At 33.3% G+C, this 15,897-nt stretch overlaps 1 protein-coding gene across 9 annotated transcripts in view; it reads right to left on the bottom strand.

Annotated features, from left to right (window-relative positions):
• LOC139987841 (neurotrimin) overlaps positions 1 to 15,897 on the bottom strand; it is a 314,724-nt gene that overhangs the window by 19,128 nt on the left and 279,699 nt on the right. For 5 of the 9 annotated variants that reach the window (XM_072004576.1, XM_072004575.1, XM_072004580.1 and 2 more), the window contains 4 exons: positions 12,831 to 12,968; positions 11,547 to 11,717; positions 10,027 to 10,098; positions 9,571 to 9,639 (listed from right to left, as the gene is read on the bottom strand). In XM_072004576.1, the coding sequence (XP_071860677.1) occupies positions 9,571 to 9,639; positions 10,027 to 10,098; positions 11,547 to 11,717; positions 12,831 to 12,968 (450 nt within the window). Of the gene's footprint in view, positions 1 to 930; positions 1,044 to 8,353; positions 8,493 to 9,570; positions 9,640 to 10,026; positions 10,099 to 11,546; positions 11,718 to 12,830; positions 12,969 to 15,897 lie in introns of those variants that run through there. The other 4 variants (XM_072004578.1, XM_072004581.1, XM_072004577.1 and 1 more) reach the window with 4 other exon arrangements.

Below are 15,897 nucleotides of genomic sequence, written 5' to 3'. Positions count from 1 at the left end.
GTACTTGAGTGGGGATAACAGAAGCACGTGGTGAATATGTGGAAATGAGAATGCAACAAAACATCCCGTGCCCGCGAGAACATGTTGCGCGAATAATAATAGTGTTCGATTATAATGCACTTGCTGAGTAATCGAACGTTTGGATGGTGATCGTGCGACCAATGCCGATAGCATTCTAAAAGGATTTCGATCGGACAATACGACGGTGATTCGAATTTCATAGAGAACGAACGCGGGAAACCAATTCGTACCCTGTAAGTCTGAATCTGAATAGTCTTGGGAACAATCAGTTTGCAAAATGCCATCCTCTTATGAAACAGTAAATGCAAGCGCTACGTACATACGAAGAAAAGTAGCATCGTGAGCTTGAAAAAGCAAGAGAAGCTAGTTTTCGCCTATTTCATTGTACTGTATTGCACAAAGTCCTTAGAGTCGATTCTCTAGCAAATAAAATGCAATTATTATTGAGCAACACAAAGTACACTGACTCGCGAAAGTATTCATCTTTGTGAATGTATTTTGTATGTTATATGAAGTGTTTCGAAATTTTATTGACACTGTTGCGACATTCGATTATCATGATTATATCGTTAAAGTTTGAAAATATATATGGATATTACAAGATGTTTAGAGATGACAAAAGTATTTAAACAGATGATTATCCATTATGTTAATGAGCTCTGATATTCATTCTACGCTTAAGATGGAAAAGAACTCTTAAAATTTAAAGAATGCATTAAAAAAGACCTTTGAAATTTCTGTCTATATGATAAACTTTAAAAAATTGTAAAGGTGGTCATAATATATTGACTACAAGAGAATTAAAAATTCTTTTAAACATAGAATGGTAGAATTTTACATTGACACGAAGAAAAAGCGACAAGAGTAGTGGTCTCGTTGATGAAATGAAACAACGCTAAGAATGTTGTGTATATTTTTCTGTGTTCACGAACACTTACGATGGTACGATGTGTAACTCTTCCTAGCCTCAATAGTTTCTCTCAAATGGAAAAATATTTCTCTGCGTATAATCATTAAGTTTTCTAACATGTAAGAGAAAATGTAAGAATTATGACAAAAGAATATTTCAAAATAAATTTTAAATGAATAAACATGAAAATTTAAATAAATTGAATGAATTATAAACGCTCAATAAGTTAATTATTCAAATGGAATTTCACGATCGAAAAGAGTTAAAAATCTAGGGAATAATGGGTTACTTTTCGCAAGTATTACTAGATTTTATTAGAATCAATAAACGAGGAAAATTTTCCGTTTAGTTCGAATAGCAAGATTGTCACGAATCACTGTTTACAGATTTCCTGTTGTGAGAATAAATTACTGTTTTGCTACTGAATAAACTTTTTAGGATGTTCCGGGCTACTTTCGATCAATAGAAACTCCCGATTTCCAGTATGCAAAATTGTTTTGGAATTCAACGAACCGACTGCGTATATTTAAACGTCGGTGATTTAAAACAATCCAAAAAGCTCGCGATTGAATACTAGCTTTGTGTGTTAACTATAGAATGTTAAAAAAATAAGCATCTATAATAGCCATATAATAGCCATTGAATGAAATGAAAAATGCTTGAACAACATGAAACCTAAAATCACCTCTTCGTGAATAAAATGTAATTATAGATAATTTACATTGTTAGCTTTGGTACCATAAGATATACAGAAATATAAAAAACTACATAATATCATGAAAAATAGTTTTATCAAAATCGACAAAAAAAAAATATAGTAAGGGCACAAAATTTTAATTTTTCTTTCTGAAAGAAACGTTTAGTGTGCTGTTTTCACATCCTAAGACGAACTTTGCAAGTGTGAATTATAAATCAACCTGTGTGTATACATATTTTCTGTTAAAGAGGGACGTCTGTTATACACACACATATACCTTTTTTACTTGCAAAAATTTTCAACATACAAAAATATAAAATGAAATTATTAAAGTTTAGAATACAAACGAAGATGATGTCTGACATATATATTCGTTTTTCGACTCGTTATTCGGATACAGGATAACATTATTAAAGTTTAGAAGAATACGAGATAAAGGCATTATGTAGAAAGAATAGTCGACTGAAAAATTTAGTGCAAAGATTTTAACATTCATTGTTTGAGCACGAAATGTTGCGCAAATTAAAAACGACGAAATTTATAGACAGCTTCGCAAATTACATACTTGTTCTTCCAGCGTTGGAAAGATAGAATGAATATGGTGGTGGATGTTTGAGGATACGTGAGAATCGTCCTATAGAACGGTCGATATTTCAACAACGAGTGAAATATATGTGCGAGTATGAGAATAGTCGGATAGAGAAGATAAATACAAGGAGTTGCCGCGGATAATACGAAGGGTGGGCGAGAGCTCGACGCTCTTCCGCATCTCGGAATTAAATTCGACCAAATTCTCGGAATCTCTAGGATATTTGGTCTGTGCAAATCCCTTTTTAATGAGATAAAAGGCTCGCCAGAGGAAGGCTAAATAAATTTATACTCCATTAGATATCATCTAGCGGCTGTTAAATCGGACTGATTCAGTGACGTATGTAAGCAATAGATTGATCAGACAATACGTAATTATACATACTGTAGATGTGTGTGTGTATATATATAGTATGTCTTAATATTCTTTCAATAAATATCGAGAAACGAAGAAATTAGTAAATTATAAAATAAACAAATTATTATTATATCTATATTATAGATATTTATATATGTACAGTGGACTTTGGTTATCCAAGTCAGGTTTAATCTAAAGTTCCGTATTATCCGAGATATTTTAAATTTTATCATGACTTCATTTTCATTGAAAGTTTAACATAAAGAGTATGAAAGCGTGAATAGTCAGGTATTGTTAAAACGGTTAACGAAACTTTCAATCACTTAAATAGTTAATTAAATCAATATTACATTATCAAAATGTTTTTTACTATTTTAATGCACAACTTATTAACATCCACGAACCGTATTATCCGAGTTTTCGACTATCCGAGACAGCTTCGGTCCACATCACATTGGATAATCGACTCTACTGTATTTGTCTATGTATGTTTGTAGTAAATGGAACTGAAGAGATAATAACTAAATGCAAATAAATCCATATTCTCTGGCTCATAACGTAAAAGAAAAATTTATGAGAATTTGCTTTTGTCTTATTTAATCTTCTTTAATGCAAACTTTTTAAATGGTATTTTTATATTTTTATCTTCTATAATATATAAGGAAATGTTTCTTTATAGTGATCATTTCGAACGTTCTATAAATTTTACGTTTTATTCGAGTTGTGCTTGGATTTCATAAACATTTCTAGCCTTTGCACTATTTTAATTAGCTGTACATTTTCCTGGAACAGAGTAAATAGTTCAAATCTTTCGCATTTCTTCGAACTTCCAATGTTGGGTATTTGTGTCGTTGATATAGTCCAGACATCGTCAAGCTTTTCTTCCTTAATAAAAATACCATTCACAGGAAAATAAGACTAAACGTACACACTTTTTAAGCTGGTAAAATCACTTCAAAGTATTTTTCATGTTACCAAATCATTGATAAGATAATTAGAACGTTTGTATAAATAATGAATTATAAATATAATCAAAATTAATCTCTTTTTTATTGTCTCACATAAATTATATCCTACTTATAAAATATAAAAATGTTTCTTCAAAATCCATTATTGTAGAAAAATATCAATTAACTAATTCAAAAAATCGATCCAACTAAATTCATTCACACCGATCAAACTTACCGCTTAAAATGCTAAAACCTGTATCTAAAGCGTCGTTTCCAAATTTACCCTGAAACCACAGAACCACGAACTTCGCCGGAACACTTACCACAACACCAAAATGACTATTCATAGTTCCGCAGAAACCAAGCCGCGATTAAGATCGAGTTTAAGATTCAGATCGAGTGTTTAATACCATTTAAAACGTTACTTGTTCTAAAATATTATTTCCATCGAATTCGCTCTAACTAATATCACTAAAAAATTTTTATCCACAGTGGCTACGAAAAGTATTCACTATACACGTCTCATTTTCACAGTATCAGATTTTTACACTCAAATAACACGAAATTTAATATATCAACCTGGGTCTAAATAATTACCGTGTAAATAATTAGCATATTAGCTTAAATAATAAATCATACGATGCTACTTGTTATTTGATTATTTTAGTACCATCTCATTTATTTTTATTATTTTAATGTTAGCGGAAATAATAAATGCAGTGTGCAAATATTTTCTTTTTATAGTCGCTGCGGATAGGAAACGTTAAAATCGAGAATGAATGGCTGAGGCAATCAGTCAGAGAAGATGGCTGGCATTTTGGAATCGAGTCTGCCGTCGAATTACAGAATTCTGTGGAATTTGATGGATCGTGATATGGCGAGCTGGGAAAACAATTTATTAAATTATTCCCTTGGGTATCATAGAAGGCGGGTTGCGTCGCAATAAATACGTAGTTTATCGTCGAGTTCGATTCTTTTTTGGCATAGTCTATCTCTCTCGTTCAATTTCGCCTCTCGATTGGATTGGCCGGTTGTTCTAAGTTTTACGAACCAGGTCCATGTTGGATCAACACCGCCACCTGTGGCGCTAATACAAATCCGGTAATGTTGCTGGCTATGAATACATGAATATCAACCGGGAAGAAGTCGATACATATGTACGTTTACTCCTGTTAACCCGGCAGCAACCTCGACCTGCATACAGGTATCGCACGAATGGAAACCAAGCTGTTTGATATATAGTCAACCACGTATATCTGTGTCGAACATCCTCTAGCATGAAACGATTTAATCTCTTGTTTTGTGTGTGTTTTTTGTCCTTTTTTGTAGTAATCTGATGCACAGGCCCACGAAACCAATTGAACGCTTCTAAACACCTTTTACGAATACATTCTGTGTATTATACGAGACACTTTGAATTGCTGTTATGTACTGTTACGTATAATGAAACAAATTTGAGAATATACAAAAAGCTATAAAATATTCGATGCAAGTATATTTTTAAGTAGGAACACAAACGTATTTAAACATTGAATTGCTTATTACATTCATAAAACTGAATATTCAATTCGATCATATTTAACTCTTATTAAATTGTTTAAAATGGCTATTCATGTTGTATACCAAATTTTTACTAAACATATGTTTGTAACGAGTATCTTGTAATTTCGATATAGATATTCGGATTGAAGTTTTAAGTTCGACCAGTGTGATCATAACATAGTTACGTCTTATTACGATGACAATGAAATTTCGAAATGTTTTATGTAATACATATAACATAAAAGTTTTCTATGGTGAGTGTTTAAATACCTTTGTGCTTTCGATATTCTTTCGATATTTTTCTGACCGCAAATTCCTCATGATATAGGTTTCGGTTGAGTGAGAACTTTCTACGAATCGATATCTAACAAAAATGCTTTATCGTCGTTATTAGAGAAGCGAAGTAAAACACACGTATGGGGGCGAGGCTCGGAACGGACAAGTTTTCTTATTTGAAAACCGATCGGGAAACAATCGTCGCGAATTCCTCTGGAGTAGTTCCTCGTTCGCTTTGGCTCGGTCTTCAGAAATGGACGTCGAAATCGCACGTCCGCCTGGAAAAAAGTTATTCCCACCTACGAGTAAATTCTACGCTGCGCGCGTGACTTTCCGCACGGACAGCGACAGACGAACCATTTTCCAACACTTTAACAACGTCTTTACCGGTCCTCGACCACACGATTTCCTTCACTTCTTTTCGTTCGCTCCGATTTCGTGACAGAATCCCATCGATTGTGGCCATCACGCGACAGCCAATTAACTTAAAAGAACTTTAACTGGAATAGCTGGAACTAACATGGTAATAATTGCCGGGAACTGTAGCAATTATTTGGCAAATTTGCGGTGAATTCAATCCTTTGAGAATTGTGTTTTATCGTTTTGGTCCAACCAAAAAGTGATTGATTTGATTTCGAAGTGAATATGAGAAAAAAGAAAAACAATTCTTTTCACCATGACGTTTACTATGAAGCTTTTGTAGGAAGCGTATTATCTTAATACCAGGTGATCAAATTTTCATTGAAATTCTGGAATAGTAAACTTATCATGTGAATGATAGTACCAACATTTTTTTCTTTTACAAAACCTCCGTAAAGGCTATTTTATAATAAAAGCTTTGTTCCATATGCAGATATTTTAGCTTAAGAATTATAATAGAATAGTTGAAATACTTTTGTAGGCCATTGTAAGTTCGCTTCAGTTTCTTTGCAACAAGTTCCACACTTTAATCGTTGATAATTCTAACATTAGATAATATTTATCGTTTGAATTAACAAAATCGCAATCATAAAACTAATCGATTATTGACGGTACAAATCATTAGATTAATTTAACACGAAATAATCACGTTCTTCTTTCCTGTGAAATTGGTTTACGATCGAAGCGAGCTCCAATCAAGAAGGAGCAGCGGATCGATACACGGTCGTCCAAACTTTCCTCCGTCACGTCACGACATTAGGATAAGCTTCTTTGGAATCGAGGAGAGAATTGGCTGGCGTGTCGATCGACGCCTCGAAGAATACAGATCATAAAAGTTTGTACAGTATAAGAATCAATTCATCGGCAGCCACTGGTTGGCCGCCCTCGACTTCCTGCACGTGCGACGGATGTCGATCGATTTAACAAATGAAGGCGAGAAAGAGGCTAACAAAGAGAGTTGGCGGGAGGAAAAATAAAGAGAAGGATAGAAAGACGGAGAAAGAAATGGGAGAAATTCAGCGTTGCCCGGTTCTGCGTTTCGCCAGGCGAAACCAGTCGACGGCCGCGGGTCAACGAAACTCGTTTTTCATTAATTGAAAGTAAACTTTGAGAAAGGGGAGTCTCCCGCCTCGGCGCTCCTCAGAATCTTTCAGCAAAGTCATTGAAACTGAGTTCGAAAAGTTTAACGTCGGTGCCAGTTGCTGCCAATTTATTGGCATACGAAACGAAAGTGCCCTCGGCGAGACGTTTTATCTGCCACCCCCGCGATGTTCATGAGTATTGAAACACCCACTGCTTTTATACGAAACGTGACAATTAATGTAAAATATCAAGGAAGCGATCAATCGCACAAAACTTTCTATTTCAAATTCTACTCCTATTGTTATTTAAGTACTTTATTATTATTTTACTCGTGTTAAATTATTGATAACAAAGGAAAAAAATTTGCGACGTTTTCACTGAAGGTCGTATAAGATATACCTAAAGTTGAAATTTTTGAAATACATATAAAATTTGTATGATAAAACTAGTATTTAGGATATCAAACTTTTAATGACCATTCTATTTATTTTCTGATGTTAATATTTAGCTATCTTTTTTAGTTAAATCACGTGTTAGATCAGCTTTAATTATATTTCATTCGAACTTCAACCTTCTCACTTATTTCCTATCGCACAGCTTATTACATACAGCATAATTATTCGAAAGAAGCGGAATGGAAGTTCTCTCGTCATTGGTCATACTTAGTACGCACGTAATTTTACATTAATGCATTATTTCTTCGCGGAATATTTAGACTTTTAATCGATATTCGAAATTTAACGGTAGTTAAACTCGCTGGATTGGTATTCTCATGCGTATTCATAAGATATTACAACGTTCAATATTCATAAGCTATGCGATACTTTAAACGGCACCGACTGGAATCAGACCAGCAGCCGTAAGAAAATAAAACCGCGGAGAAAATTTGTCTTCCGACTTAACTACCAAGCTCCATTTTAAATGGAATTCGTTTTATACCTCGTGTCACACAGTAATCAGACGAAATTTTTTGATCAATTATAAAATTCATATTTCCTTACATTCCTTTCTTACATCTCAAAAATTTGAATATAAATGAAACTAGTTAGTTGTAATTGGTATGTGCAATTGTTTTAATAAAAAATTGGAATTTATGAATAAATACATTTCTAAATAAATATTCATGCTATAACGTGGAAATTTAAAAAATATAATATTATGAAATTAAATATTGAAGAATTAAATTAAAAAAGAATTGAATAAAAGAGATATTAAAATAATTAGTTATTAAATATGCAACTGTAAGTGTGCAGTGTTTTATCTGAAAGTAAAATATTCTAGTATATTTCCAGATACTTTAGGATAGTAATTGAAGAACGTTTTTTTTTAAGACTGATCGATGAATTCTAATAATTAAATTATCATGGAAATAAAATCAATAAAGTCTTATAATCTCCAGATTGAAACAAAAATCGATTAGCACTCGTTAGAATCTTTACTCTGTTCAATTAAAATAAAATGAACATCGTATTAAAAAGTTTGGATACTTTTTGCGATTTCATTCGATCAATATCTGAAGTAGGGATTCTTGATATAAGACTCTTGAACTGAAGTGAAAGCACTTACTGTGCGCTGAAAAAGAAGTTCATAGTAGTGCCAACTATTGTTGATGTCTTTGGGCCTGGAGTTTCTCTCGAACTGGCGCGTCTGAAAAGGACTTTCAGTACAATTTCAGCTCGCGAATAGATATACGAACATGTAAGTTTAACGTATGAGAAAATATCGACATTTGATGAGTACAAACTAATTAGCAACTTCGGTGAAATCAGTTTTCCACTAACAATCGCAATCTCCTACAACTTAGAATAGTACGCTAATTAATATCAAGATATCTGTCTGTGCAACTTTAGATCGTACTATTTTCAGTTATCTAATAAAAAATCCCAAATTTTAAACTAGAAATAAGAATATTTGTTGTTCAATTTTTGAACGTCTTTTTTTATGTATAATCTAATATTTCAACTATTCATCGCACCAAAATAAAGAAAGCCTATGTTTAAAGGAGTACACATCCAAATTCTGTTCGTACAATGTTTAGTTGCTTTCATGAGTCAGTGTATCTTTTAAATAATCTTCTTGTCTTTAATGGTAGAAATCATAAAAAAGTACCGTAGGAAATAATTAAATCAAATATTATTAACAAGAAGCAAGCAGGCCTGTTTTAAATCATTTCTACTTTATTATGAAACAAAAATAAAATTCACATAATATATCTCGGTATTCTTTTATTAATTTTTCACATATAAATACGAATTGATTCAATTATTCACTTAAAATTTGTTATCTGAATTCAACGAAAAATCCCTTCAGAATCTTAAGATCAACATTATGTTTATGCAATTGCGAAATTGCAAATGTAAGAAAAAGAAGGAGAACAAAAAAGAAATGAGATCAGAAACGTAAGAGCAGGAGATCGATACGTGAGGCTACAGAAGATCCATCAGTGAAATCACTGTCGTCGAAAGCGTAATTCTGAAATCCATTCCAGCCAGTTAAAGGGGACCAAGTAACGTGAAGTAATTCGTTCACGGATAAAGGGTATCACCGAACATTGGCAATTTAGTGGATTCACTGGAGAATCTCTCCACCTCGAATGTGCACCGTTGACGAGGTTTTAATTACGCTAATTACTCGAACGAAGCGGTACAACAGGCAGCCAGCCAGTTGTATCGTCGTGGGAAATGCCTGAGGTACGCGGCCCGCGTTAAAATAGATATTTACTGACCTGAATTTCGCCATTCCTCGACCTCGTAGTCGATAGGTCGTTGTCGTAATTTCTTGTTACCGTTTCTACCTAAAATGCATTACACAAAGGCGGTTTTACATGGCGTGTTTTACGACGGGACGTCATGACGCGGGAGGGAGACACGGGAATGGATGTCCTTGCTTCAACGGAAAAAAAAAACAAGAAGGGTAGATGGATGCAAAGTGCCATCGAGAGGGTTCTGTACGTGTGCTTGTGCGCCCGTGTGTGTGTGCGCGCGCTATTTTATTTGTAAATTAATGTCGAGTATTCTGCCTAATTCCTCGCTTTTTCGCGAATATTTAAACGCCACAGGTTTACGTTGCCATGACTTTTCGTGTAGCGTGCACGGCATTTAGGTGTTTTTATAGAGTGATTAAAATTGAGGTAAATGTAGAGGAAATAGGCTGAACACCTGCTAAATTTCAAGGTAGTTACCATTCTTCTTCATTGATGAGGTCACATGGTAAGGTGGTGGTGTAGTAGACGTGGTTGATGGTGCTGGGATTTCTGTGAAAATAAAGAAATTGTTTCTCAATTAGTGCACGACAATATTTCTTTGCATACTTACAGAATTTATACTTGCAAAGGTATTAGTTATTAGAAAAAAGGAAATAATAACAGCAATTTCTAACTTTTCTTTGCTTGTTTAAGACAGAAACTAGTTGATTCTCTTTTAAGGTTCAATATATTTTCTTTCTTCATATTTCAATATTTATCACTGTATCAAAAGCTCAGCGCAAAGATAGAAAATTCTAGTAAAAAATAATTCTACGAAAATTGTATCAACTGAGTATTGAAGTTCTACCTTATCTCGTATATTTCTCTGATTTATCTCCGATCGATTTGCAATTTTCCGCGTACGTGACAATTTATATATATATATATAAACGATTTGTGTGTAAAACAACAATGAGATATTGAAAATATGTTTTCGTACATTTTCCTGCTTCAACGCAATATTCAGATTTTTATATGTACGAAATGAATACTGTTATATCGAACATTATGAAAGTTATTTTAAACAAGAACTTTTAAAATGAGAGGAAGATATTTCAGAACGATCTGTATTGAAAACATTGTCAACAAAAAAATAATTTCATCTGTTTTTCTTCTATTGAGATCCAATCTACATGTCTATATGTTTATATTCTATGCCTAAATATACATGCCTTTATGAAAAAAATTCGTACAAGTGCTCAACAGTACAGGAATGAATTTAACTTCTATACGAAATACGAAATATATTGGAAAACTGGAAAATTCGAGAGTGAACTTCCACCGTGTTCATTTCGTAGCAACCGACCGTACGATATATCTCGTTAAACTTTTAATTTCAGCCAATTTATTCGTCCAAGGAGGTGGAAAAGCATATTCTCCCGGGATAAATATATCCTTCGTAGATTTAATCGCCAATTACGAATCACGTTGAAACGATAAGGACGCTTGACCTCGTCAAACGATCGATAGCTTTCGACTGTTAACGATAAGAGTTTTAGCGTAAAGTCCATTGGGAATCAATCGATTACTTTATTATTAGAAGATGATATATAAAAGATGCTCTTTTCGTTTCCGAATATTTTGATTTTCACACTTTTTATAACAGTATACTGATGACATGATACACTATTCAATTATTATAGATGTAATATTTGAACGCAAATTTTATTTTATGCATTAAAATATGTTATTTTTATTGTGGAACAATCAAATAGTTTTTCAATTTGGAAAAATTAGGTAATCGTTATTTGACACTATTTTATTTATCATTAGAAAATTTATATTATATAAGAAAGCAGTACAGACGATATTGAAGACTGCTAGTGCTTTTAAATTTTCTATACTACGATACCACATATTATACATAGTTCTCTGGTCAAAGGTTGAAACGCTTTCAGTCTATCTATATCTCCCAAAAATGGAAGGTAATACTGATAGAATTTCTGAAAAATGCTCACCATCCAATTTGATGTCACCGTCTGTTCCGCCAAGAGAATTTTGCGCCACGCATTTGTACGAACCAAAGTCCCTCGGGCCGACATTTCTAATCTTCAGCATCATGTACTTGTTGTAGCCGTTGTCGGTGGAAACCGCCTCATATTTATCGCCTACAATAGAATGGTAATTGCCTAGGCAAATAAAACCATATTCTTCCTAGGTTGAAACAGTTTATAGTACGCGACAGAGCAAATACCATGGTAAATCAAACGACCTGAACTTGCGTGAATTTTTTAATACTTTCAGTTTGAAACGTACGTTCAAACGTTCTATGGAATCTGTGACTCAACAAACGCGCGTATGTACATAGTTAGTTGAAAACCAGAATAAATTTTAATTCCTTACGTATTGTCAATAGTTTCTTAAATTTTTAATTTAAAATTTTTATAATTTCTTTCTCTATCGTTTGGTAGAATAAGAAAATGTGAGGGTTAATTGATTCTGTATTTCTTAGTATACGAATTATTCCATTTTTCACATCGCAGTTTTGCAAATACAGATTTTTCGGAAAAAGATTTTACTTTGATTAAATTCTTGAATTATCATATATTTCAAGATATATGAACTTTTTTATTTGTTAATATTAGGGTTCTAGCGAATGTTCGACTATTTTTTTTTACGATAGAAAAAACGTAAGAATTGATATAAAAAGAAATATTTATATTATTCTTGAGCTCATATGCTGAATATGATATCGTAGCGTAAAAAAAGTATTAATGATGCTATCAACAAAACTATATAAAAAGTTCTTTTGCAAGAACGTTACGTAGCAAGGTATTTCCTCAACTTTACTGTGAAGAGTTTACGGGAACATATTTCTGTCGTCGACATAACTTTCTTTTAAGGCTTCCACGCATGAGAGACGTTGTGATATAAAAAACAGCACATACGAGACAATATCTCAAGCAAATTCTCAGAAGCAGGCAACAATTACAATTTAAACAAAATTGTAAATAAATTCAAAGGCACTGATGAAATCTGAATAACATTTCATTTGAGTCAATTTTTAAAATATGTATATCAACGAATAATCTAATTTTTCTAATTTTAGATTTAATTTTAATAATAACGACCTTTAATGTAGTTTAGAAATCGTATCGAGCATATTTCGATTCACATCCACGTGAATAAATGTTTCCTTCTTAAATAAAACTTTGTTCAATAAAATAAATACTTTTCTGTTTAGCAGATTACCATAATTGAGGCATACACATATATAATTACTATATTAAAGTTAAAATTACCAGAGACGATCATGTCACCGCGTTCGGTCGTCCAATAATTAATCGAGGTAGGGTAAGCTTCGGTGTGACATTCCAACGTGACATCTTGTCCAATATATGCCGCTTCCAGCTGGTTTGGTATCGAAAGCATAGGAGGAACTGTAACGATAAAAACATTAACGTGATATATTTAATTTCTTTCTCTCTTTAATTGAAATAATATTTTCGCTTTTGAAACACTTTATTTCATCTCTTTTATGTCTAGCCCTTAGAAAAGACGAGATATATTTATATACTCTACAAGCAATATAAAGAAACACCTACGATCATACTTGTTTCTTTGTATAAGAGTCAGATAAAATTAATACTTGTTTTATAGAAATACATGATACAAGAAATATATAATTACATTTAAGTAATATAAGAATAAAATCAGCTTATTTGAAAGACATTGTTCTGTCTGAAGTTAAAAAGTACATTTTCAACCAGAATAATAAATTAAGAAAAATAAATAAAAGGAGGGTGGAAATCAAATGTTGTACTGTGCAACTAGTATAACGTTTTGTATCATTCCTTTGGTATTTATTTACTCGTGAAGATATTTATTTCTAATCGGAATAATGCGGGAATTGGGAATTGTTATGAAACCAAAAGAGCAGATATTTGAAATAGCTTGAGTCAATTTTCGAAATTAGAAGTGCTTTGAATTTCAGTAACCAAACTTTCTACGCTTTGTACTCTCGAAATTTGGAACTGCATATTCGAACTGTGTAATCAAGTGCATTAGAACTCTCTCGTTCGTAACTCAATAAATCCTAGAAAATCTACCAACTTATTATAAATTTCGATAAAACATTCACTTTCCATTTGTTTAGCGTAAACATAAACCTTTGACTCTTCTGTAAAAAGTTAATAAATAAAACCGTAAAAAAGAAAGAAACACAAATAATGTTTTTCTCCTGTTCAATACAATCCTGCTCAATCTTCTGTTTAATCATCACCAAATCTTGCCTCTCCTACCAATCGGTTAAAAACGAGCGACATTGTCAAAGATAATTTGCAGCTATAAATTTCATAAAACCCTTTCAGCGGACTGAAAGCGTTACCGGCTCTCACGGTTAAAGAACAGATGCTTATTTTCAACTGCTCTCGTCGGTGAGTGAAATTTTTCTACGGACCGCGGCTTCCCTTTATTCAACTCGGCCACCCTTTATGCGGTAAAAACGAATGCCTTGAGAGCACCGCGGTTGCCACCAGTTTCATAGACACCGCCTTTATGCCCTTTAATTTTCTCCATTTTTCCGCGGACTCTATAAAGTTTCCATGCACTTGAAACTTAAACAGAGCCACCACGATCCCGCGGAACGCAAGACTTTCCTTCGCGGAGGCGAAAACATTCCTCTGGAAAGTTTTTTAGTTATTATACGGTATAACAGGCGAAACCTTCGCCAGCCAAACGATCGATATAGATATATTCCGCCGCAATATCATGTCATACATAGTTCCGTCTTTTACGGACCAGCGTAAATCACGATTTACTACCTCGTACGCGGCGTACGCCGTAGGACGATATCATTGGCGGATCGTATCCCATGTCCACTCTATATTCTTTCCCCTTGACGTTTTTGTTGAGTTATCGAGCTGATATTGGCCAGCCATTAGCTGATCAACCGGATCGCCAAAGATTTTCAAACGGCTATCGATCTAATTCTTTGGAAAAAGTCGCTGGAATTTTATTCCTCTGGTGACGTTAATTGGATTGGTGAATTACGAGGATTCAAAGAGTTTTGAGGACTGTTTTTGAATTAGAGGAGCGAGCAGAAATTTTTGTTGTTTGGAAACAGTTCGATAAGATACTTGCGTCGTGTGAAAATGTTATTTTTAAGCTGTGGATATTTATGGAGATATAATGTGCAAAATATAATGGCTGCCGAATGTTTGTGTAATTTTGTATCGAAGTAGAATATGAAAATGATATAGTAGCCTAATGTTTCATAAATTATACGTATTAGATAATATACTTCTATTTTTACAAACCTTAGGTTAACAATATGATGATGCTACATTAATTTGAAATCCCTTTGAACCGTCCTATGAATTCGCAATACTATATAATCATAAATATCTGGAAGTCGCGATTGAAGTTATGAAAAATCTCAATCTCAATCTCATTATGTACATTTAACTATAATATAATTTATGTTAATAGTTTGTTAATAATTGTTTGTTGTTAATAGTTGTATAGTTTATAATTTAATTTACCGCACGGGCAAATTATATTTCTACAAGTTGACAACTTTCACGATAGAGAACTTTCGAAATTAGAAATACGAAATAAAAATCAAAATTCAATAAATCCATGTCAAATCCAATATCCTCACTATTAAACTATTACATATACTCAAATCTAATATTCCTAATATTATGGATATTATTAAGGATAAACGATATTAAGAAATATGATAAATAAGGAATAAAGTACGAGAAAATAACTGAAAATTAATGTGACTTATTGTTAGAACTGTCTTTTATGCACGGTCTCATGTGCATTCGCGACCCTCCTGAAAACTTTCCGTTAGAAAACGATAACTCAAATTTCGTCGGGCGATTATTAACGCTCGTACTTATCCGTGCGGTAGAACGGAGACTAATGTGTCGGAAAAGACAGGGCGGAAACGCGTTTCGCACCCCAAAACTGGACGAACGTGACGCTCGAGAGGGAATAAACGAACCTAGGTACATCGTGCATATCTGGGTCAAGTGGGTACTCGTAAATCGCTGGTTAAATGAGACGTTGAAAACCGACCTAATGCAACGGCGCTGGCCCGAACAACCACTCTTTATCGAGATATTGTGACTAGAATGCACCCTGTTACCGTTCTTCCTGCTTCATCAATCCATCATTCCTGACTCGTTGCAATTGTGCTTTTGCTTTTAGCCCTATGCAATGTCTTTCTTCCATTTCATTGTGTCAAGCACCATCAATTCTGAGATTCAAATCTAATTTGCTAATGAGTTACATTACTCTATCAATTTATTTCTGGATATGATATATAGTATACACTATGTAATTTGAGAAATTGGTATA

This window comes from Bombus fervidus, chromosome 5, assembly GCF_041682495.2.
Source record: "Bombus fervidus isolate BK054 chromosome 5, iyBomFerv1, whole genome shotgun sequence".
Taxonomy (NCBI): domain Eukaryota; kingdom Metazoa; phylum Arthropoda; class Insecta; order Hymenoptera; family Apidae; genus Bombus; species Bombus fervidus.
Note: the sequence above shows the minus strand (reverse complement) of the source record. Positions and strands in the feature narration are given on the sequence as shown.